The sequence below is a fragment of the Rhinolophus hipposideros genome (genome assembly GCF_964194185.1).
Source record: "Rhinolophus hipposideros genome assembly, chromosome: 9".
Taxonomy (NCBI): Eukaryota; Metazoa; Chordata; class Mammalia; order Chiroptera; family Rhinolophidae; genus Rhinolophus; species Rhinolophus hipposideros.
The window spans coordinates 63,567,481-63,593,480 of NC_138055.1; the positions used below are offsets into that span (position 1 = coordinate 63,567,481).

The window sequence follows — 26,000 nt, forward strand, 5'->3', positions numbered from 1 at the left end:
AAGGGAAAACGTAAATTGATTTAGGTTTATTTAAAATCATATTATTATACTACAGCGAGAACACAGATATATAACAAACAACATGAAGATGACATGTGAGTGACTGAAATTTGGGAAACAGGTCTAAGCCCTATAAGCCCGATGATTAAGAAAGAATTATTAATGGGCCTAACTGCTGTATTCTACAGAAAGGCTGTGTTAAGATGGTGCTTCATTTTCCCCAATAGCAATCAATCAATACAACTTTCACTCAGCCTAATTTTCTAAGGTCACTTAATTTAAAAACCCTGGACTGAAGGTCTGCCTAACCCTGAGAGTAGGGAATCAATTTTTCTCCAGTACAGAGTAGCAGAGGGAAAAGAATTTCTCATTGTAGCTTTTGTGCACGTATCCTTGAGCCTCCTTGTACAATGTTCTTTAGACCCCAGGAGGCTGTGCTGGCCATCGTCAGAGTCACTCCAACTGATTACTGCATGTACCCAGAGCACACTGGTCCAATGCCACCACTCCTGTCACGTAGGGGTTTCGGGAAACATAATTTCCCCTAAAATTGCATGCTGGAAGACTTATGGCTTAAAAATTATTTGCTGCATACGTACCACTTTAGTATATTTCACCCATGTTTACTAAGGCGTGAGAGAAGTTCAAACATAATAGGCTGTCATTTCTCTGAATCACTCAAGAAAGCCACAGCACCGAACACACAAATCAAGTGGCTCGTATTGCCCAGTGCTATTGGAGAACTCAGTACGTTCACCCAGCCCACAGAGCAAAGTGGATCAGTTCTCTGGGGAAATCCGTTACGTGTACCTGCCATAAGTAGTAATAAGTTCTATGTATAGACTCAGCTATTTCCACATAGTTTTTAGCCTTTTTCTGTCGGCTGAGCACTTGAGTAAATCATTCTCATCTTGTCACTTTTATTGTTACATTGTGCTCAACCTTTGTCTTCGGCTATTATAGGACTGCACAGACATTTTCAGCTCAAATAGAAACAAATGAGGCTGGGGGGAGACCTCTGGCCTTTAAAATTCTCAGGCTTCTAGCTAACCTATATGTCATTCATTAGTGTTGTGCTTTTTTGCAGGACAGTGTGCTAGTCATAAGGTAACAGGCTCTACACAGAGAGAACCTGCTGGCTGAGTTCTGTCTGCTCATCCATTCCACAAGCTTCAGTTGAACGCCTACCGTTTGTTACACACTGTTCTAGGCACTGGAGATACAATAGGAAACATGACAGAGAAAGTACCTGTTCTCCGGCAGCTTACATTTTTGCGGGAGAATGAGAAAAAAACAACAACGTACCAGTTAATTTTAGATAGTGATAAGCACTGTGGAAAACACAAACAAATACACACACTGGCGTGTGGGCAGAATCTCAGACATATTTGCAGCGTTACCAAGAGTCTCCACTTTATGATCTTAGAAACTTCTCTCTAAGGAAGTGATACAGTTTTGCTAATTGCTTAACTCTTCAGTAATCATAACACACCTAAACATCATTGTTTTGGGGTTTCAATGTTGACTGTGAGGCTTCTGGTAGGGCCCTGCCTCGACGTTCGTCCCCGATATCCTCACCGTGGCCCACGGGATGCTTTTGAGGATACAGGACAGCCAAAGGGAGTAGCAAAGGTCCATGTCCCTTGGTATTTTCCCACGTGGGTCATTCCCTCGCTTATATCCCAGTTTGACGTGGCATCTTTGGACAGCCTCTGCAGGGCTAGTCTGTGTTTTTTTTAACTTTTTATTGTGAAATAATCTGAAGATTACCTGAGAGTTGCAGGAGCACAAAAAAGAATGCCTTTGTCCACGTACACAGAGACATCTATTTTTTTCTAAATTATTTCAGAGTACATTGCAAGCATAATAGCTCTTTACCTCTTTTGTTCTAGCTTTCTTGAGGCGTAACTAAAAAATGTAGGCTATTTCAAGTGTACAACGTGATGATGTGATATGCATGTGTTGTGCAGCACCGTTCTTTGCATGACATTTCACACTTGCTCGATTCAACTGACTTTGGTTTCCCACCTGTGAGACTCTCTCACTGTCTTGAGGGGCTCAGTGGTGGAACTTAAAGAGAGGAAGCAGAACCAGGCCCGAAAATCAGAGTACATGCCCTTCATACACCCGAAGTGTGTTACAGCTATAAAAGCCTGGTGCAAATGTCACACTGTATACCTGCTGTAATAATGAAAATTTAGACCAATGAAGCATCAAAGTGTGTGCTAACAAAACAGGCAAACGCTAAACCGAGAGGGCAAAAACTTCAAAATTCCTGCCCTTTCCCCCTTAATACAAGGTTGCCAGCTTCTTTGTGGTGCCAAGAGTGTTCTATTATTTTCAAGACTGGTTTTTCAGTAGGTGTTGACTTTTTCTGGATGTATGCTAAACAGCTTGATTGCATACATCTTGGGGTAATGGACATTTCATACTCTCAGCTTCATATTTTTACCCATCCTACAAACAGCCAAATGTGAAAAGCAAGCAAGGCTTCATTCATATCAACTTCATTCCATTTTACCAAATTGATCAGTGCCTTTTCTTCTAGTCTAGAAGGAGAAAAAAAAAAAAATCCCACACAAACTTTTGTGGTCTCATTTTGGCTACAGAGTTAAGATAATTTTCCTAAGGCACCAAAGTTTGGAAATGCAATAGATGTGAGTGCTTGACCTCTGCCTGCATTTGTGAATTGCCCCGAATTCTGTCAAGACTAGCAGAAGTAAAGAAAGCTATCCTACCTGGAAAGAGGAGGCAAGTCAAATAAATAATATACAAATTCTAGACTTTGAGGTCCAGTGTAGTATCCTGTCTTCCCTTCACTAACATTAGACAGCCATGATTAAATGTCTCATCTCTAAGTGGGAAAAGCCACAAATTATTGTAAAATCTGTCAAACCAAGAATCTATAGAAATTTCCTCAAATAATTCATACAAACCCTTCAAGTGGTCAAAATTCAACTCACCAGTAATCTGTCAAATAAAAGAGAATCAAATCAACAGATTCTTTTTAATAAACATAGATGTGCAGTATAATCTGTTAGCTAAAAATATCTTTGTACTTGAAATTCATCTTTGCTTTGAAAAAAATGGGCATAAAAGAGATTGAAAATATTCATCCCTAATATATTTTAATGGAATGTTATGTCTTTAATTTAAATTTTAACTTCAGTATCATAGGGACACTCAGGTCCTTTTTCATTTTAAATCATTATTTAAAAATTTATGTAAACTTATGAAAGGCTGAAAAATCGTTTTCTTACATATTTTTATGCCATAAGAAACATGATTAAAATGACAAGTTTCCAAATAACATAAATAATGCATTCCAGACCCTTTATCCAAAGCAAATGCATTTTGCTCCTATGAGATGTTTAATCCATTCCTTTTTTTTTTTTTTGAGAAAAGGAGGAGGATGAAGGGATTTACAGTTAGAATTTTCATTTAATGAAGGCATATATTTGACTTGTGATTATAAAATAATTGCTATAGTAATTTTGAGTTTAGACAGGGTTAGTGGATTTTGATATGAATGAAAAGCAAATTATATTTATGTTAATATTCAAGGTTACCTCTTTGGAACAGAATTATTAAAAGTTACTCATTATCACACTACGGAAAAAGTGGAGCCCATGTTAAGAAATCTTACCTATGTATATGAGTATAAATGTTTTCTTCAGGAAGTATTAGGTCTACATTTGTAGAATAAGTTTTAGAGAACAGCCTATAATTTCATAGAACTTCGAGAGAGAAACTTAAAATGCTTTCCACTACTGTATGCTGCCCCCTCTCACCTTCATCAGAAAAAGTGCCCACATGAATGGCCAAATGAAGTCACCATCCTTGGATCATTGGGAGTGGAATTGAGGGGAGATGTGAGGAAAAGCCATAGCTCTTTTAAGGTTTCAGCAAAATGGCTTTGGGGCTGCCTTTGCACTGAGAGGTGCCTTTGCACAGGAAGGTTCTGGGGCTGGTAGATGAGCCGAGCTCTCCTTTAGGCCTTATTTCACTTCCTTGGTGTACTTTTCTCTAGACACATCTTTCCTTGCTACCAGGGTAGTAATAATACCTTAGAGGGAAGTAAGACTGGGACGTAAGCACAGGAGAAAGGATCAAAGACTGTAAACTTGCATTTTGCTCTTATAATTCTGTGTGGTCCAACTTAGTTCATCAGGAGAACACTGGGATTTTTCAGCTGAGTCTCCAGCAAATAATAAAGAGCATGCATTTTCCTAGCCTTTTCTTCTTCACATTTCTCTCTCGTGGCCTTAGTAAGGGTCCAGGTAGACATGGTAGGTGACTGGTTAAGACTTCTTGATGCTGGGCCAGATCTCTCTTTATTTAAGCAACTCCTGAGCCAAAGATCAGGGGAGACTCTCTTCTTTTTACCAGAACAAGAATTAATAGGTACTTAAGTAAGATAGTAAAGGTTTGGAAGTCCTAGATATCAGAAGTCATTCAGGAAGCAGTTTCCAAGAAGTTCCCTGATTTTCTCCTGAAGATAATACTAAATAATAATCACCATATATTAACCACTTTGTTTTCTTAGCCCTCTGTCTGGTGAAGTCTTTTTTTCTTGGACTGTTCTAAATAAGACGATTTTGAAGTCACTCAAGCTTTCTGGCTGCTATCTTATGAGAGATGAACAAAAAGATGGTTGTCCATGTTCAAACTCCAGGAAAATAAATCATGAAGCCTACAAAAAATGGTTCATGATTCTGGTGACTTTTAAATTGACATAAGGAGGAACAAAAGGAAACATTCTATAATGAAGAATCACTTGGTTGTCATAAACAAAATATTATGATTAACAACTTCTATATACCTAACATGTAATTTTAAGAACTACTTAATGCCCTTAAGGAAAAGTCTGGCCCTCACACATATGTTATAATTTAGTATGTAACAGTAAAGAACTCATGAAAGGAACACATGTTAATAGTGCTTTTGTTTAGTATCGGACATGGGAAGTCTCTTCAGTCTTCCCAACAGAGGCGTACTGAGTACCAGCTAATGTAGAGAAGACAGAAGGAATTGATGGATAACTAGCATTCTTGAACTTCAAACTTTGGGTACTTCCTTACCGCTGACAAGGAAAAAGCAGAGAACACAGCCCATAACTGACTGCAATAGCTTTTCTTAACGTGACCCGCACTAAGATTGATGTTTTATAGAAGGGCATCGAAGATATCGCCACACTGGGTGATGCCATCTAATTACAGAATTCAAATTACTTTACGATCTTCAAAGCACACAAACAAGGATGAATAATATATTCACAATAGGCTTCTTTATAAGCCTTGTACTTTGATAATGAATCTAAGCCTTCAGAATAAGAATAAAAATAACCATATGTAGTTCTTATACAAATAAATAATAATTATGAACAGGGCTGCTCAGAATTGAACTCATCTTGCTCTTTATTCAAATGGAAATTTCTCCTTTCCACTGACAGATTTGCCAAACCATTTAATTTGATGCTGAGAACACTGCTTTGTTTCTCCGGAATTGCTAAAAATACTATACTCTAAAATCCTGTAGCTAAGGGTTAGCTGTATTTAATTTACTTGTATAAAATATATAGACATTATTTTTGATAAATATCTAAATGTATTAATACATTTAACCCTTCTCTTAAGTACAGTTGCTTCCACAAGAGGTTTTCCATGAATTATACCTAGTTCAGATGAAATTTAAATAACATTTTGAATTTCCTTCCTCATTTAATTTTAGAACTTAGGTCATTCTCAAATTCTAAACTTCAAAATATTGAAGTTTTGGGGTAAAGACATTTTAAGGTATTTATCGAAAACGTTGTTGAGAAAACAAGCATCACTTCAAGTATTGTAAGAATCCTACTCACAGCTTCCTAAGGAAACAAAGTCCTGGAATTTTACAAGAGTTTTCCAATAGAAGCAAATCCAAGTTCAAAGAGACAAGAAGAAAGGAATAAATTTTATTCAGCACATACATGATCTGCTACAGCAATTTTGATCCCTTTTGTTCTGCCAGGTATGTCTCAATAAAGAAATAGATGCTGCTATGAGAGTCATCCCCTGAAAACAGAGGTGAGAGCAAGTACATGAGTGAGAGCTGATATAAATTCAAGTCATTTTACAAAGAATTTGCACACAAGAGGAATTCTCACAAGTTGGCAAGTTTTCCCGAAGTCTAACTTGCATGAATATTGCTTGAACAGGTGGCGTAGAATGCAGTCTACGTCGTATGAAATAGCACCATTTTCATTACCAAGGTGGAATTATTTAGGCTCACCAAATCACAGGGTTCAAAAGTAAAACAGCTGAAAAATCCAACAATCTGGTCTAACCTGGAATGCTCTGTCTCCTCACAGCCAACGCTCCATCAGGCGGCTTTGTCTGGCTGGCGGATTTAGTGTAGGGACTCTCATCTGCAAAGGTACAATGAAGGGTTTGGTTAATTTCCATCCAGTTTCTAACGCAGTGAAGATCTTTTAATGGATTGCCATCCTTCTGCCAGAGAGAGGTGATATGGTAAGCAAAGTAGAAAGAGTCAGTAGACCTGGGTCCTAACCTCAGTTTGGCTGTGGGGTAAGTCATTTAAAATGCTCTGAATGTCAGTTCCCTCTCCTATACAAGAAGGGTATACTTTCTCATCCACCTCTTAAGGATTGTCAGGATCAAGCTATTATGCACAGGAAGGCATACAATGGTAAGAAGTATGCAAATAGAGTATGCAAATTATTCACCTGTCACCTACATTCATTGATAAATATCAGTGAATATCAGTAACAGGAAGACAAAGAAGGAATAAAATGGCTCAATAGGCACTAAGCATAATCAAGGAGAAGAACAAAGAAAATGAAGAGAAATGTTATAGTTTAGATAAGCAGATGACAGAACATTAGTATTGCAGGGAAATAAAAACACACAGAATTAGTGGGTTCTTGAAAGTGTGAACTGGCATCCAACACCAAAGGGAGGGAACAGGGACATTCCGTGTAAGACCAGAGAAGGTAGGTTAAGAACAGGGAAGGAATGATGGTTTAGCAAAGGAAGAGGTAGGCTGCAATGAGCTGATTCACCCTGTTTTAGAAAGAGATGAAAATAATCTGCGGAACCACAAAAAAGCAACAGAAAAGACAGAAGAACTAAAGTTCAATGTATCTGTGAGATTTAGGCAAAAAACTGAATGAGCAAAACACTAGGTGACAAGATCATAGAGGTGATGGAGCCATCAAATTCTAAGTAAAATAAACTTTTTTTAATCTAGAAAATGATTTAATCTGGGTTGGAATATAGGAGTAATGATCTGGCGTTGAAATTATTAGGGTAAATAGAAAGGAAGAATTCTTCCTAGTTTGCATGGGGACATCGGTGTAAAGTAAAAGAGATGTCTGAGTAACAAACTTAAACATTTTCAAGATTAGGATGTATACAGACTGAGCAAATACAATGTAAAATAATTGTCTAGCACATATAGTCAAACTAGATGACCCAAATATTACCTCTGGACACACTATAAGGTTGGTTTGTTACTGTTGTTATAATAGGAAACCATTCAAGAATCATATTGTGCATAGCAAACTATTAAATGCAAAAGGATTTAATTCAGAAACAAGGCTTTGTCATCGGAAAACATTAAATCTCCCAACTAAGTGGTTTGTGTTTCAAAATTAAGGAACTTGATTCCTCTCTAGCATGTACTTCTGGTTGAAATGATTCACGATTTCCTCATAAAACTAACAAGGTCTTTAAAAGCAATGACAAAAAAAGAAAGATTAACACTGCTGTAAACTGCAATTAACTTAAAAAATGGAAGTCACACTGTTTCATGTTTATATTCCATTTGTCACACAATTCTTTATATTCTTCCAACCATAAAGTACGAACTTCCAGATACCAATACAATCACAGCATCAGTTTTGCTTATGAAGCAGTATCCTAGGTCTTTGACTGTTTACTTTGCAAATGCAATTTTGAATATAATCACAAACCACCAAACAAAAGGTAAGCATTACACTACAAAAGTCTCCATTTGCCCCACCATTTTCACCGGCGTATTTGAGTGCTTTTCTCACAGTGTTGATTTAATAACCAGGCAATATGATTTATAGATATATAGTAGTTATTGAAACAAATTTACTACATGTTCAAATCTAGATTCTTTATAAAAACAATTAAAATGCATTTCCTTTTATTACCCCAAACTTTGATACTCTACATTTATGAGTACAGACCACTGAGCAAGGAGATACAGATCCTAACAACCAGTTTTAGGTACAGAATCTGGAAAGGATTTCCTCAGTTTTCAACCTGTCAAGAGTCCAGCCAATTAAAATCCTGGATTGAATCTAGTGTTAGATTTCTTAAAGGGCAATAAGAGATTTGCCCAGGAAACACTGAGGTGTTTTGCACTTGATATTCTATTTTAAGGAGCCATTTCTTTAGAAATTTACCCAGTTTGCATTACAGAAGTAGTCAACCCTGGTAAAACTGGCTGTCTATTTATTCCATATTTGGAAATAGAGCTGAGATAGTCTAGTTCGGCATACCCTTAAAAGGCTGAAACGAAATTAGAGATGGCTACCTGGCTGGTCTGTAATATCCATTCCCCAGCTCCCACCTTCACTCTGTATTCAGAGTGTTCTTACTGAACATACACAAAAGAAGACAATTATCTGGATGCCATCAGTGATATTGGTCAAAGGACCAGACTGAAATAGTTTCCATATTCTCTAAGAATAGCTTGCCAGGGTCAATCAGGGTGAGAGTGGTAATCGTGATGGAAGTAAGTGAGGCAGATCTTGGCAACATTTATCATGCGATTGAAGGAGAGCATAGCAACACAGCAGCATGGCAACATTTAACGTCTGTTTTCCAAAAAACTTTTCCTAGGAATATCTCTTTATTTTAAACCTCTAAGAGGCATCATGGGCCTTTTAGAAAAAGCTAGCCATCACAGAATGAATATCAAGTCTCACGAGGTGATTTACTCAAAATCATCTCTTGATTCAAACTGCGTAGTGTTCATTAAATAGTTGCTGATAGATGAATGAATTATATTCAACTTGTCAAACTAAAGCATTTATTGTAAAGAAGCAATCTGAAAAAAGTCATTTGTTATGAGCTAACCTCCCTCTTATTTTCTTTTTCTAGGTTTATACTTTATCCCTTTTAAAGTCACATGATCAACCAACAGCTATTAAGTATTGACTTATGGAATGTTAAAAATCTATGACTCTTTGTAAAACTACTACATATTAAAATGTATTTACTTTAACTTTCATTTAGACTACAGAAGAATTTATTGAACAACCCCTAGAATAATGCCTTTGAATAAAAGAATCCTGATTTTTCATACCAGACTCTCAGGCTTGGTTTTGATGATGGAGCACTGAACAAGGGATCCTTATTGAAATTCACTCTAGGGGCAAAGCAGACATTCAGCTGGGGAGCTAGTACTCACTGAAGTGAATGCTGCATGTCAACATTAGGTGCATCTCAGGGTATCAGAACTATTGGCCTCTTCTAATGACATCTTAGCAGATAGATAATCATTGTCACAGATGATGGCCACCCACTGTCATAGGGGGTGCATATTGGTCATAACAAGGAAGAGCACGGATCTCCTTTACAGTGACATCCCATGAGGCAAGGGAAAATCCCCTTCATTAAATGGAGACTTGACGCTGACAGAGGCACAGAAAGAGCTTAGTCAAGCATATACTTGAAACAGAAGTAGGACAATGGGGGGGTGGGGACCATCTGTCTTTCTCATTTCCTCCATTTTGGCCAGTCTCCTCATGTGCCAAACACAGGAGGGGCAAACACAGATCATTTGTTCTCATTACATGTTGCAAGTGAAGCTGGTGTTATAAACGTGGAAAGCAAACATCAGGCACCTAAGGAGCGATGCTTCATTCTGCATCACAACATAAGCCCATGTTGGAGCTGAATCACATCTTGAGGAACGGACTCAGGTCCCCTCACGTCATAACCTCGAATGGCTGCCTGGCATAATCAGGCTGGTTCTTGTCTCTCCATCTCCTGCCTCTCCCTTTCCCAGTCTGGGCTTCCCAAAGGAGCCAGATATGGCTGTGGTTCCAAGAATCTCTAGCTGTGTTCAGGGCTTCGTTGAAGAAAAAAATTTAATTTCCTTTGGCTGAGACTAATCATCGTATGCTAAACAATTCCTAGCAACTAATTATGCACAATTGAGGCACCTGCTAAGCCAGCAGATCCCTTAACTTCTTGATTAGGAAAAAAATAAAAGGCATTTTGTGCAATTAAACATTATGACCACTTCCTAGCAGCGGGGAGGACAGGCAGTTCATGCCACAATGTTCATGCACGTCATTATGAACTCAGAAGAAAACCCTTCTTTTTCATGAATGAACAAAATGAAATCCATTGTGAAGAAAATAATCTGTCCCTTGAGGTCAATTACATTCCACACATTTTAGTGCCTACTATGTGCAGACTAAGAATTACTTGGATACAAGATAAAACTTTAAGTAGAATGGTGATTGAGAAATTATTATTATTTTTTAAATTTATTGGGGATTCTTATTAGTCCATAGGTTTGAGATAGGAACACATGCTTCGTTAGCTGAGGAGGAAAATGAGCACGGGCGTGGGATACTGGTGGAGGTGGGGCATAGGACAGGAAAGGGAGCTCTACTGCAATGAATTTATCTAGACTTTTACAATCAGAAAAATCAAGAAACAGTCTATCTTAATTTTCAGCTAACATGGAAGTTTTGTGTGGTGTGGGACCGTAACCTTTCTGATCTCAGCCCAGCATGAATGTACCGTAGGTTGGCTGTTTTTATCCTGTGGACACTAGATCTCCAGTTCTGCTTGCTGCCTTGATGGTTTGATGGCACACCAACATTTAAGCAAGATTTCCTGAAGGGTAGCTGTCAAAGGGTTTTGATAATAGACTTTAAGGATGTCTTTATCTTCTTGTTAAAATAATGTATAGCTAACTACAAGCACAGTATCCTGCATAATATAAAGAAATGCAAACTCAAAGATTCCTCTTCAATCCGAAATAGTTCTTAATCCCAGGTTAAAATAACACCTTTCCTAGAGTTATACAACAAAAGTGGATCCTCAATCTTTGCTAGGGTCAGAGGCTTCTGGGTCCTACATAATCTCTGCTCTATTACTTTGGCACATAGAGCCTATGACAGAGAGCTGCTTACAGCTGATCTCATTGAGAATGAATTAATTTCATCGCCTTTCCTAATGGGATAAAGTGGTCCACACAACCAGTTTTAAACCAGAAGGGAGTGAGAATGATCTGAGCTTGATGGCAGGAGGCAGAGGCAGCACGCAGCTCCATTATAGTCTCTTTCCTAGTAAGAGATGATTTCGCCCTCCAATGGTCTACTTTCCCTCCTGTCTTGTTATTTGTTTTGCGTTTGCATGGCATTAATGTCTATTCTTGACTCTGTAGGGTTTCTTATAGTTTTATAATTTAGACACAGAGGTGCTTTATATTCTTAAAGGGAATCTGGCATTTTGCTTTTGAACATTAAAAAAAATATATATCATCCAAACAGACCACAACTTCATTTTTAAAATAAATGTACAGTGGTTTCTTCACAATGATAAATGTCCTCAAAAATTATATTAATCACACTTACACAACCATTTCAGGGATTAAATATTACAACTAGAAAGAATGTCAACCATACGAAGGCCTGTCTTGCAAGAAAATTTTTCTCCCTCTTTGCTTCATTACCTGTTTCCTTGCAACTCAAAATGTGGTTCATGAACAAACCGCATGGGCATCACCTGGGAGCTTGCCAGAAATGTAGAATCTCAGGCCCTACCCCACACCTATGAAATCAGAGACCACATTTAACAAGATTTCCAGGTAATTTCTTTGAACATAAAAGTTTGAAAAGCCCTGATCCAATCGATTTGACCAACAGCAATGACACAGGTAATGAGGATACATCTGTCCTGATTGTCACCTGATTGTGTCAGTGGCAGCCCACAAAGAAGCTGGCAGAATAGCTTCCATATTACCCCCAGGAGTCAAATACTGTAAGTACCGAATTGCTTATGGAATGATTTCCTCAAGTGGAAATGAAAATGTTGCATTATTATGGTTTTGATTGAATTCCACATTCTCTTGAGCCACTTTAAATCCTTTAACAGTCCTAAAATGGCTTATTTATGGGGGATAACTGGATACAACTTAAGGTCAGGCTACCTGGAGGGGTTGATTAATTGCAATAATAACTGATTAGCCAATTTGTACTTTAAGGTGGAGAGAGAAAATAGTATTGAGTTATTACTCCCTAGCTAGCAAAGGGCAACTGAAAATGAAAAGTTATGCTCTACCTCATGTTAGGGACATGTGGGAAGAATCTTCCACAGTACTATCTCCTTACACTCTTCCTTCAGACACAGAGTCTCTTCCTTGCATCTGCGCAGTTCTCTTGGAACCAGGAAGGTCTTCAGCACAGAACCTGACCTTTGATCTTCATGCATAGATAAATAAAACTGCTGTGATCCCCGAGCATCTGGTCAACCCTGTGGAAGTGTTCTGTGGTAACTGGGTTGCTCAGTGGTGCCTACAGGCCTTTTGGAAAAGTAATTTCTCGAGCCAGGTTAATTTGTAAATCCTCTCTGAAATTAATGAGCATGAAATTGCACATTTTCTGCCTCTGGCATTCTTATTGCTCATGTGTCTGAATCACAATGAAAACTCCTATGCTTCTTCCCAGTATTGTTTCCAGCAAGAACAGATGAGCAAGAGTCACAGCAGTCATAGACTGGCCTCATCACCAAGAATGAACATATCTAGAGGGATGGACTCCATGACGTAAAGCTCGCTTGCATTACCATATCAGATCCTAATTTAAAAAATTAAAATCTTAAATTCAGTACAGCTTCTACATTTTCTATATGTAAGAGGGCTACATCATTTAAATCTTCGGTTTACCCCTTAGAGTATGCCAGCTGAAGTTCTAGGTATCTCAGCTGTGAAACATACATAGAATGAGTTCTTAACATTAGAATCATAATCTGTCAAAAAATATTAATTACTTCAGGGTAGTGAGTATCGTCTATTTAAAACCACATTTGTTCATTCTTATTTAAGAACTGCACCTTTCTTCAGGAAAAATGTCTTCATTTATGTGGGCATCAACAAGCTAGACCATATCTAAGTATTCTTGGAGAATCATACGAATCAATGATTTTATGTAATAGTAACTAGAGCTGGATGGTAAGATTAATAGAAATAAATAAGACATTTAGAGAAATTAAGGTCCCCCCCAATTTGTTTAAGCAATGAATAATATGGAATTAAGAAGTCACTGTGAGACATATTGATCACAATTTACTGGAGTAAATTTTGAAGGGAAAATTTTAAATAGTACACAGATTTTTTTTTTTTGAGATAACTCATGAAGCAAAATGTAAAAATGTCTTCACTGAAAAGACTGAGAGTGTTTTCTTTTTTTAACATTCCTTATAACAATGGTCACAGCTTCAAAACTGTGATAATTAAATACTTTCTTTTGTTGACCCCTTGTCTGGGACATTTTTGTTTTTTCATTTCTAATGTAAGCTGTAGAGAAAAAGATGGAGCTTTTTGTAAAATCACGGCTCTCCGAGAACTCTTCTTTTATATGATATTACTGCAAAGGTTTCTATATTTAGAAAATTTTAGTATGATAGTCGCTAAAGTCAAGATTGTTTAAAAAATAAGAGGAAGCAAAATGCAATCAGGATGACTTTAGGAGCTCTAAATTTTATGGTGTATGAATGAACACTGGATGTCATTACAAAAAAAAAAAAAAATTTACGTATATCTGTGGGGTGGAGCATTCCAGTCTAGGTTTGACTATCAAGAAAACAACTTTTAAAGCCCTCACCTGTGGCTCTGATAGCCAGTGACACGAGGAAATCTTGTAACTTAGCCAACTTTCAAACCGAGTTCAGTGGCTCAGTATTTTTCCTTCTTTTTCTTTTTTATTTTTCCCTGTTAACCAAGTATAGTGTAAACTGAAACAAATGGCAACTACTGGCAAGTAAATTTATACAAATCAGTGATCAGATAGTCACTACTGCTGGCAAATTTCTAAATGAAACTGGAAACAAAAATATTTCCTCCACTGTTCAGACTCAGTTTCCAATATACAAATTGAAAACCTGTTTCTATCTCTACCATCCCAGAGTAATAAAAAGGGGAAATGAAGAGTGTACATTTATAACTTTGAGTAACATTTCGGAGCTAGAGCACAGACTATCGTCCTCAGGGTCATTGATTGGACGAAGGCACAAAACCCATATGTGACTGCCTGTATGTGCCAAGACTCATTCTGTGACTCCTAACTCCCTCTTTCATGCTGACGTGTGTAGTGGCCTTAGAAACTATGCTCGAAAGGATGTTTCCAATACGTTGAAGAAAACTAAAGCTTTGTCCAGGAGTCTATTTTAGTTAATAATCAAAACAGTGAAACGAGAGATGAGACTTTGTGGTAATGGAGAAAATGGATTGAGTCAGAGCACAATCCTGATAACAATGGATTGTTATCAGAGCACAGAGTAGGTGAAGGAAAAGTAATCTTCAGGTTAAACCTCTGGTTGTACATAACGGATGTAAATTATGCAGAGAAAATCAGATTGTAATTTTATAACATTTTAGACACTTCTTTCATTATGAGTCAGTCACTGGTTTCCTCTACACGTAATCCAAACATTTTCTTACAGACCTTTACTTCTGCCTTTGTGTGCACATTAACAAGTAGTTCAAGAACACTTGAGTCAACCAGAAGACTTTCTGTCAATAATACTAATCATGCTGTAACAATTATAGCTCATATTTATTGAGCACACATTATAGGCCAGTATGAGTCTAGGTCTTTTAGATGTGCAATCTTATACCTTCTCACAACAACTTAAGACATTTTAAAACAACAGGAAAAGATAAATTCACTTTACAAAAGGAGTCCTGGCTTTAAGGAAAAACTTGCCATTGTTCACCATGGTGCATTTAAGTGGAACTAATATGATAATGAAGCCTCGAGCAGGGTAGGTGTATTGCATGCCTAGCACTGGGCTTCCTCACAGCAATGTAATTGTGTAGCTACAATTATACTGTTTGAAATACGAGGATACGAGGCTTATAGAGATGAAATGATGTGCTTCAATCACATCATTGGTAATCACAACCTGGGAAGCAAAGTGAAGAAATGAAGTTTTAACTTATATGCCTTTAGAGATTGCTCTTCACCATCAGGATATACTATTTATCAAAATTAGATTCACATACTTTTTTGGAATGTGTGTGTGTGTGTGTGTGTGTGTGTGTGTGTGTGTGTGAGTGTGAAAAGAGAGGCACTGCTTCACATAGTAGTCACTACTGGGTTTATTCTGGGTGACTACAAATCACTGATACAGGGACATGGGGCTACATTTGAAGATCTCCTAGAATTTCAGGTTAGAAAAAAAAATCACCTCTCCCAGTTTTCAGATCTCACTTCCTTGTCATGAATTCTTGGTTTAATTTATGATACAAGATTCAAGGTTTTTCCTGGCACATAAACAAATCACTTGAAAGATGCCTTTTAGCCAAGAAGTTCTAAGCATTTCAGGAGATGAAATCTGGGTGAATTTATCTCTCTAACTCCTACTCTATGCCAACATTCTCAACTGATAGAGCATTTATGAACTGGTACCTACAAGTGGTTTATCATCTTAAAATGAATAAATAGTGGGATACTCTCATTTCTCCTTTAGTATTCCAGACAACATGTTCATAGCCTGCTGCGTACAATATTTCAAACCTTTCATTAGTGTCATGCAGCTGGAAGGAGAAAATAAATCTTGGACCAGGCGACATCTAGGAATGCAATGAAGAAAATGGTGGAGTGACTTGTGTGGTTGGCAAAAGAGATCACGGAGTCTTTCTTCTCTCTCTGGCTCTCCAAGGCTGTTTCTACAAATAACCTGGTTCCAGAGTAGGGGTGGGCAATGTCATCTTTCAGGCTCAGAAGTGGCTCTGTGCGTCAGATTTGCTTGGCAGATGGCTGTGGACTTTTTGCTAGACTCAAAAATTTCACAGGGAGTTTTTGAAACCCAGGTGGTTAACAGACCTAACAGGAATATTTACCCCCCCCCCCCAAGGTTGTCATCTTTTCTGGCCTTGGTTCATTTCAGGATCTATCTCTGAACTCACTTTTTATAGATTTTAGTTTTGAAAATTACCAAATTTAAGCCCAATTTCTAAGTGTGAGCCAGTCTCATTACACACTATTTTAGAACCAAAACCTTCTTGCCAGTAGGGTGGGAGGTGAGAATCACACGTGGATCCCTTGGGGATAATATATTTTATACATATGCTTTGAGTTGTCACATATTTTGCTTTATTAATTCATTGCTAGGTCAAGCCATAGCAGATGACTGCTTATCAAACAGATAACATATGTTTTGAATGCATGATTAAAGCGGAATTTATCGTGGCTGTCAGAATCCAGGGAGTCTGTGATTTTCATCATTTAAAGCTATGCTTTGGATATTCTCTGGTTTTACAGTGAGAGGCAGTGATTACACAGACAAAACCTTACAAGGGTGTTAGACGAGAAGTAATTTTTATATGGAAAACACTAAACCTATTTTTAAAGCATTTGAGTTTTACTGTCATGCCACTTTCATCTTGGTCTATCACTCACTAGCTGTGAGACCTTGGACAAGTTACTTCTTACCCCTGAGCTTCAGTTTTCTCACCTATAAAGTGGAAATAGAACCTACCTCATAGGATTGCTGTGAGGATTGAGTAAAAGTGTCCATCAAACACCAGGGCTGCTCTGACATTAAGAGCTGATGGTTTCATCCTTTTATCTGGTGGATGAGGAAGCGAAGTGATAGATGAGGGGCTCCCATGGCAACAAATACGTTTCCATAATCGCACTTATAATATGACCCTGTAAACATCAACCTGCTTATCTTTACGGTACGAACTCCTCCGAGCAGGGATTTACTTTTATAGTCATAGATATCATTATCCCCATTTTTACAGATGAGAAAACTGAAGCTCAGGGAAGTTCAAAATCAGGGGTAGCTGCTAAGTGGCTGAGACATGATTCTAACCCAGGTCTGCTTGACACCAACAACCATTCTTTTCCCAATGTTGCTACACTGCCTCAATAAAGAGTTTCCACAACAAAACAACCCTTAATGAAGAGGAAAGCCTGTTATCCGACCGCTGTAAAGCAACCTGCATGTGGCCCAAACCTGTCTCCTACTTTCTATCATAATAAAGAAGCACTTCTTTTTTGACATTTCTTGTTTTCATGGCTATGAGCTACCATTTGCTGAACTTTTAGTTGGGAAATTCATTGATATGAAATGGTCTATTATGACTCAATTTGTCAGTGGCAAAATAAAAATTAAAACCCAGGTACCTAGATTTAATAGTCCAAAGACTATCAAATTATCTTCATTTGCTTCTGAGACAAATTATTCAGAAATACAATTTCCTCATGAATTACTTGCTTCTCTAAATCTCCTTGGGTTATGTCTACTTCATCTACTTTACTACTTTTTCCCATAAATCTTGCCTGAACAAATATTCAGCTTTTATAGTTAATTAGGAAAACAAGGAAATTATAATTCAACTCCACAAAATGTGAATGTTTAATTTTGAACAATTTTGTAGCATTATACTCAGTAGGACTCTTCCCATTTTCCAATTAACAAGTTACTGACATTTACAAACTCCTAGAATAAAAGAAACCTTTCCTTTCATCACTGTTTGCCAGTTTCATTACTAAATTTTGCGTCTGCTTTGGGACACTTGAATCACAAAGTAATCATGTAAAACTATCGGATTCTATTAGCAATAATACCTTAGAGGAGGTTCATTTATGATAACTGAAACTTTCTCAGATTCATTCTCATCTGCCATATAATTTGCCTTAAGGTATTTTAAAATTACATTGTCAAAGCTTTAGAAGGATATTCTAAAGCATTTAACTCTGAGCCACAGTATATTTTAAAACAGATTTTTATGAAATCCAATATTGACTAAGTGACAGGCAAATCACCGTATGTGTCAATTTAAACATTGTTCAAAATTTCTAGATCAGGGTATTTCAATGCTGTACGAGACATTCAGAAAGGTAGATAACTATATCTATATGTATTTCTATACACATATGCATATATACACATATATCATGCGTCCATACATATGTACATATATATTTCACAGATGTAATCATCCATACATACGTATCTATTTACGAGCACTTTTAGGAAAAAGTACACATATGGATAGGAGAACTCAGAGGATCCTTTTACCTTAAGATATCCCTTCTCTTTTACCTTGCAGGGCAAAATACAATGGGCAGACATTAGAGACCACCATCTTTACCCCAGTGAATTCTGACTGAGCCCTTCAGTAAAATGGCCAAGAGCTTAGGGCTAATGGCAAGACCAAGGTACAGAGCTTACGTAATTTTTCAAAATCTTCAACTTTTAGAAAATATATGCAACTTTGTGCATTAACGTATATGGTTCATAGACTTTGGAATTCTACAGCTAGGATTGCCACATTATATCAAGAGATGCTTTAAAAGAAATTGTAATTTAGCTTGGAGACAGCCTACAAACATGCAACGTAGGGTCACAACTTATAGAAGAACAGACAGCTATGTGAGGAATTTATCTCAGTAGTCCACAGTGAATAGTTCAAGTACAGTACAGCAGACCTTGTAGAGGTGGGCATGATTACCATTTGACATGTACTGTCTCCACATCCACTGCATGAAGAAGTAGGTAAGAAATAGTATGTGTGTGTCATAGATCTTTTGAGCAATCTGGGCTCTGTTTTTAAGTGTGGCTCGCCTTTACATTTCTCCACCATGGTATAACTGCAGCCTTTGTTGGCTTCTATTTTGTTTAAAAGAAGCTTAGATATTTATTGTGATAGAAAGAGTAAACATATAATGGTTATTCTGGGTACAATAAAGCTCAGATATTTCTTATTTGACAATTAGCGATGTATTGCTTGAAATAAGTAAAAGCATTTGTAAATTATCTGAAAAACGTCACATGTATGTAAACAGTGACCATAAAACTGAAATATGTAAACATCACTGGTGCTACTCCTGTCAGCATCTTTCCTCTAGGAAATGATTTCAAGGGATACTGTTTTTATTTCAATTATGAGAGAGTTCAGCCAAAAATCTATTAGCTCAACAAATTCTTTATTAAACCAAGTAGAAAGCTTTGCTACCTTGTAAAATATCTACAAACTTAATTGAAATAAACAGTGTTACATTTGGTGGAGAAATACCAGAAAGCCTCAAACAACTTGCATAATTCGACCATCTTTTTCCATTTCATTTATCTTTTTTCTTTTGACCCCAGAACTTCCTTCTTGCACTGTATATTTGTGTGTAATTGAGATGAAGTATAATGTAAATGCTGAACTCATTCTATGAGCCCTCAGAATCATTTAAGGGGAGCTGTTCAGTGAGTAACGTTTATGAAACTTAAGGATTGGATGGATGTACATGCATTAAATGATCTCTTCTCGTTTATACTGTGAATTATGTAGGCCTTCTACAAAGTTTATAAATATAAAGGTGGCATACATTTACCACGTTTGTTTTTTCTGCCATCAGCAAAGATAAACCAACTGGAAACAGGTGAGAGAAGGTGAGTCTATTTTTCTTCTAGAACTTTTCTTCTTAAGGTTTATAGCAACAGAGTGCACGTACATACTATCTTTATATTATACTCATGCAGCGCCTACTGTTACTTGGCTAACCTGACTGCAAACAATTTGAATGTAGGGATATGGGTTCTTTTTTAGAGTTAACATGGTAATGTGGAAAGTACACAGGCTTTACGTTCATAAAATGTTTGAACCCGGGTTCCTCCATTTACTTTGGGTAAGTTACATAAATCCTCTAAGCTTCGATTTTCTCCTCTCTCTAAAGGGGATAACAATATCTATTTTACAAACTTGTGAGAATTAACTGGGAAAATGAATGTAGAGACACTGGTATATAGCACAGGCCCAATGATACTAGCTTCTCCATGTCATTTTGGCCTGGTATGAGTTCATAGAATTCTTTGGCATTTGATACGTGTTAATTGACCATATTTAGTAGAAATAAAAATAATGCAAATGGAGGTTTTTAAAAATCTAGAATTTTTCTTTTTCATTTGTTTTTATTTTATTATGAGGCAATGACAGAACCCAAACAATAGAGAACAAAAACATTGCTGTTCACATGTAATTGAATTAAATAGAGACGAGTTCTGAGAAGGCTAAAAATGACTCCTAAAAAGCATAGCTAAATAATCCCCAAAATACACATAAAACCTATTAAGAATAAAGCATATCTTTAAAATAAGGTAAATCCTCCCAGATGTATCCCTTAAACTAGACACAGAAGGTGGGCAGATGCTTATTCTTTTATGGTAGTAGGATATTGTTTATTAAATAACCACTTTTACAGTGCTCTGCTGGCCCTAGAAGTAACGCTCCTTGTAGAGCTTCAGGTGAAGAAGAAGAGACGATTTGCTAATATGATCCTTTATGCATAAGTATCACTAATTGCAAAATTCTGGTTTGTATTTGTTCCATTAAGTATCTCCAGTGACATTATTATGTACACAGCCCAACTGACATGCACATTCTGTCTATACATAGAAAGTTTCCTACATGTTACAGTTCAGTTCAGAATTTTAATTAAATAAATTGAGAATATGAATAACAAGGCAGCCACCCCTTTCAAATAATAAATATGCACTAGTCCCCTTGCTTTACATGATAAATGATGACATAGGACGGGATGGTATCATCATCCATTTTGGCAACAACTATGAAAAAGAAGAACTTTTTAATTTCTTGCTACAAAATTTTATTTTAAAAAGTGAAATATGGCAAAAAAGGCGATTAATGTTGGGTATTATAAATCACCTCCCAGCTAGGAAGAGATCTGTTGGAAGGCTGCCCAAGGCACACCGATTTGTTCTCTTTTCCTGAATCACTATTAGGGTGCAATTACTTTTCATTGGATTTAGGTTTATTCTGTGCAAGCATAAGAAATATGCTTATACATCCTGGAACTTGAAACTATAGAAACAGCACATACTTAAAATGCAGTCTAGGAAGCCCACACTCTTCTCAGAAGATTTTCTAGAAATCATATCTTAAGACACATCATTTTTAAAGTTATTAAAGAAAAAAATTCCCTGATCTCTTTATTCTCCACATTCTGGCAGCATGAAGCGAGTCAATCTCTCTGTGCCTTTGGCTCTAGAAGTACCAGATGGTCCTGCGCCTCACCTACCTCACCAACAACACCTCGCAGCCTCTGTTGGGGCTGCCCTCCTATCTTCCCCTCCCTCTGCCTCTTTCATACCTCAAACACAAATACATCCCTCCTTCTCTGATGTATACCTCCTTCTTTATCTCATTCATCTCCATGCCTTTAAATGCTAATGACTTCCCCATATTTATCTCTGCAGCCATGACCTCCCTCTGAGCTCCAGACAGGATATACAGCTGTCTATCTGGCATCTCTGCTTGAATATCAAAAAGGCATTTCAATCTTAACATGTCCAAAATAGAATGATTGATTACCAGTTACTCAGGCTAAAAGTCTCTGAGATATCTTGGATCATCTCTTGCCTTTACATTCTACCTCGAATCAGTAAGCAAGATCTGCTGGCTTGCTCTAAGACTAACTATATCCTCAATCCATTCACCTTTCACCACCTACACTGCCATGACCCTGATCTCAGCCACATCACCTCTCTGCACTATTGAAACAGACTCCAGAACTTGCCCATCTACTGCCCACATGACTGCCAAAGTTATCTTTTAAAACAAACAAACAAACAAAATCACATTACTCTTTGGCTTCAAGTTCTCCAGAGGCTTCCCATTACACTTAGAGTAACATCCAGACATCTGACCATGGTGCCAGGTGTAACGTGGCCCCTATCCATCTTTCGCCCCTTGTATTGTGACTTCCTCATTTCCATTCACTACACTGCAGCCACACTGGCCTGCCTCCTGTTCCTTGACGACTCTAGGGTCACGCTCACCTTAGAGCTCTTACTCTTGCTATTCCTTCCCCCTAGAACATTTTTCCACAGGTCTTTGCACAACCAACCTCTTCTTATTCTGATCTTACTAAAATGTAATCTCTTCATCCCTGAGAATCCTTTTCCAATTTGGTTCTCTCTTCCCAAGTAACTCCTCTCTCTATTAACTTATTTTCTTTTCTTTCCAATATCCGAAACCATCTGAACTTTCTATTTATTTGCTTGCCTAGAGCCTATCTCTTCCACTAGAAAATGAACTCCACTAAGAGCAGGGTGGACCTGGAATATATTGTCTATGTGTCTTAGTCCATGTAGGTTTTCAGTAGGTATTTGTTGAATAAATGTTCTGAATGCATTCCTGACTAACATATACAGAGGGTGCCAAACAAATGTATACAAATGTTAAGAAAGGAAAAAATTGTATCACAACTATGCTGATGGTAACCACTTTGAGCACCTCTTGTAATTGCAAAAGTCAAACGTGACTTGTATTCATCTTTTGTTATCAGTATATATTGAGTATTACAATTTTAATACAGTTTTTTTCCTTTCTTAAAATCTGTACACATTTTTTTTGGCATCCTCTGTATATGTAAAGATATATAGACATACCATATAATAAAGTCAAACATAACAATTAAAATCCTTTATAATAATTTAAAATAATGAAATCACGCTCCTGGTCATAGAGTTCAAGGACTGGGAAGGGCCTTAGAAATTATAGAGAAATCTCCTAATCTTACAATGCCCTGAGGCTCAGAGAAGGGCAGTGAGCCACCGCCAGTTCACAAAGTGAGAGACAGGCTGTCAAGCCTGGCCAGGTCCTTATTGCAGCATTAAGTACAGCTCGTTGCTCCTTATTATATATTTATTACACATGGGCGATCATGTAGAACTCACTGACTACACAAAGAAGTCCAAATTCATCACCAAAGTACATACTCACTATGCATAGCACGTAAACATACGATCTTACATCATAAATTTTATTTATCTGAAGGGAATATGCTGGTGTTCACAAAGCATGGCAACATTTTAATTAACAGCATGCTTGCATTATCATTTAGAATGCCTTTCCAGGGCCCACTGAATGACACACGTCTCTTAAAAATATGACCAGGAAAGTTTTAACTGACACAGTTTCTCTTCATAAACATCACTTCCAAAAATCTGCATAGCTGCATCTCGTTATCTGGGCAGCTTTAGTTAAGAGACAGAGTGACATACATAATGCAACCGTCTTGAGTACCAAGGGATTTCCTGGAAGTTGAAGGAGGCTGAGGCTATTTTAAATTTTTGAGACAATTGGTTTTATATTCTTTTTAATAAAGAAATACTGAAATGGGGTTATCAAAATTATGGACTATTTTAAATATTTACTTTGGATGAATTAACCTATTAACCCCCAGAAGAGTGTGTTATGGTTATAGGATTTATAAAAAATGTTTACTCTTTGTGCATGCGAGGTTCTGTGGTCTACTGCAAGGACACACACGGTAAAACTATAAGAGGAGTACCTACTCCTTGCAACATTGTTCAAGAGTCTCTGGGACGTGGGCACACTATTATGGTAGAAGTCTAAGTTCAAGGCTCTATATGAATGTGAGATCTCGCCCACGTAGCCCCCCTAGCACTCAGAACAGTCCTTGTGTATCTGATTTGCTTTGCTTTCTACCTTCTCCAACGGCATGCAAGTGGTGTGGGTAGAGGACGGCAGGAGATGGGTGAGACATTAGCCTCAAAAAGCAGCGAAAATGGAGTGTACAAAAAGTGAGGGAGCAACAGAACCTTTCTGGTCTCAGAACTTGAAAACCAATCAACAAGATAAGTAACAATAATTGATGTGACTCTCTTCATCTCTCTCAACCCACTGCCTCTCTGATTCTCAGGGGAAAAACGGGTAACTGTTTAGGATTTACAGTTACTGTGGCCAAAATCCCAGTGAGGACAATCTGCTCTGCCCATGGCCAAATCCTGACATGTGCATTTCGGGCATGAATTGAAATTAACCCAAAATATCCATTTACTAGAAGAAATCAAAAAAGGCCTTATTAGAGTTGCAGATGTGTGTTCTGAGAGGCCTGTTGGGTTCTGGAGTGTAAGTCATAAAAGAAAGGGAACCACAGTCATTGCTTAAATTTGATAAGCAATAGGTGTGTGTGTGTGTGTGTGTGTGTGTGTGTGTGTGTAGAGGAGGTAGAGAGATGTACAGCATGAAGTCCTTTTCAACTTCAGAAAATCAGTTTTCTGGTGGAACTGGGAGATAACTCAGCCTTAATTATACGAAGAGACCTCATATCAGGTCTGGCTCTTAACTCCATACAGCCAAAGAAAAAAAAAGAGATGTTTGTAAATTACTACATTGATCATCCTATTCACCTTTTTTTTTTCTAGTGACATTATCCATCTAATAAGCTTTAGTTCTTAATTGTTTGTACATGAATGATGTTTAATCGAAGCTAATGATATCGGAGTACTTGACTCACTGTGTGAATTAATTTAGCAATACAAACGCTTTATCACATTCTCTTTTTATTTGTTTCAATATTAATTAGAATCATTTCCCCCAAAAAGTGGAAGTCCCAGAGATGACCTGGATATCCCTTTTTTCCACCTCCAGTGGGCATATTCCAAGACAGGTCATATTCTGACAGGTCACAGAAAAATTGGTTTTGGTTAGAGACCCATTTCTAAAATTTGCCCAAATCTGGGATATTTATATGTACTTGATTTTAATACACCATAACCAAAACCTAAGAAAGGTCCTGTGATATTAACAGAAAAAGAAACACTTCTCAGATTAGCAAAATCCTACAAATTGGATAACATACATATTGGTGAGGCTGTGGGGAAACAGGTACTTTCATACATTGCAGATGGGAATAGTCTACAAAGAGGGCAATTTGGTAATATTTATCAACATTATGAATGCATAGACCCAGATTTCCACTACTGTAATTTATCTTACAGGTATATTTACTCACTATAAAATAAGATATGTAAAAGAAAATTCATTATAGTAATTTCATAATAGTAAAATACTGGAAGCAATTCAAATATTCATAAATAAAAACTGGAAAAAACTTACATGCTCACAAACGAGAGATTTGTTAAATAAATTAGAGTGCACCCATACAAAGAATATCATGCAGCTATAAATAAAGAACGATGAACCACTTTTTGTGTCAATATGGAAAAATCCCCAAGATATATTTTTCAGTGAACACAAAGCGGTGACATACAGAAGGGTGTGCATAAAATGCTATATTTCGTTTTAAAAAGGAAAGCTTTGACTACGAATCCATATTTGCTTATATTTGCATAAAGAACATCTGGAGGAATTCTAAGAAATGAATAAATGTTATTTCCATGTTGTGTACATAGTGTTGGGAACTGGCTGGCAGGGGGATATGGAAGAGAGAGAATCTTTTCACTGTATACCTTTTTATATGTTTTGTGTTCTGAACCATCTGGTTATACCAGAATCTACCTATTCAAAAATAAATAAATAAAAATAAAGCAGGATTGATTAGGATGTCACAAACTTCTGGATTTCCCCAAAACATGTTGCATATATATTACTGAATACACCTAAAATTTTCTCTAGCAGCGTTCTTTGCCAAGGAAGTCTAATAAATACCAAAAGGTGACAACTGAAAGACATTTCACGAATGTGCATTATGAAACACTTACAAAGATCCAGTAATGCACGTGGTGAATTCAGTTTTGTGAAAATTAGCATTGACTAAATGTCATACTTGTAAAACAATTAGGAACTAAAGCTTCTTAGATGAAGACTGCTGAAAAAAGAGAAAGCACCACCATTGTCTACAGTAAAAGACAAAAAAATGAGATGCTCAGTAGTTATCACATATGTTTGCAAGATAAATAAAGGATATGTTGATGTTATGTTTTTACAAGTTTCTA

The 26,000-nt window shown here is 37.1% G+C and overlaps 1 protein-coding gene across 17 annotated transcripts in view; it reads right to left on the reverse strand.

Moving 5' to 3' along the window:
• Positions 1 to 26,000, reverse strand: part of GRIP1 (glutamate receptor interacting protein 1) — a gene marked incomplete at its 5' end in the record, with an annotated part of 621,259 nt that overhangs the window by 162,586 nt on the left and 432,673 nt on the right. For 15 of the 17 annotated variants that reach the window (XM_081058475.1, XM_081058470.1, XM_081058458.1 and 12 more), the window contains one exon: positions 6,326 to 6,406. The exons of the other annotated variants lie outside the window; for them this stretch is intronic. In XM_081058475.1, coding sequence (XP_080914601.1) covers positions 6,326 to 6,406 — 81 coding nt within the window. The remainder of the gene's footprint in view (positions 1 to 6,325; positions 6,407 to 26,000) is intronic. 17 annotated transcript variants of the gene reach the window in all.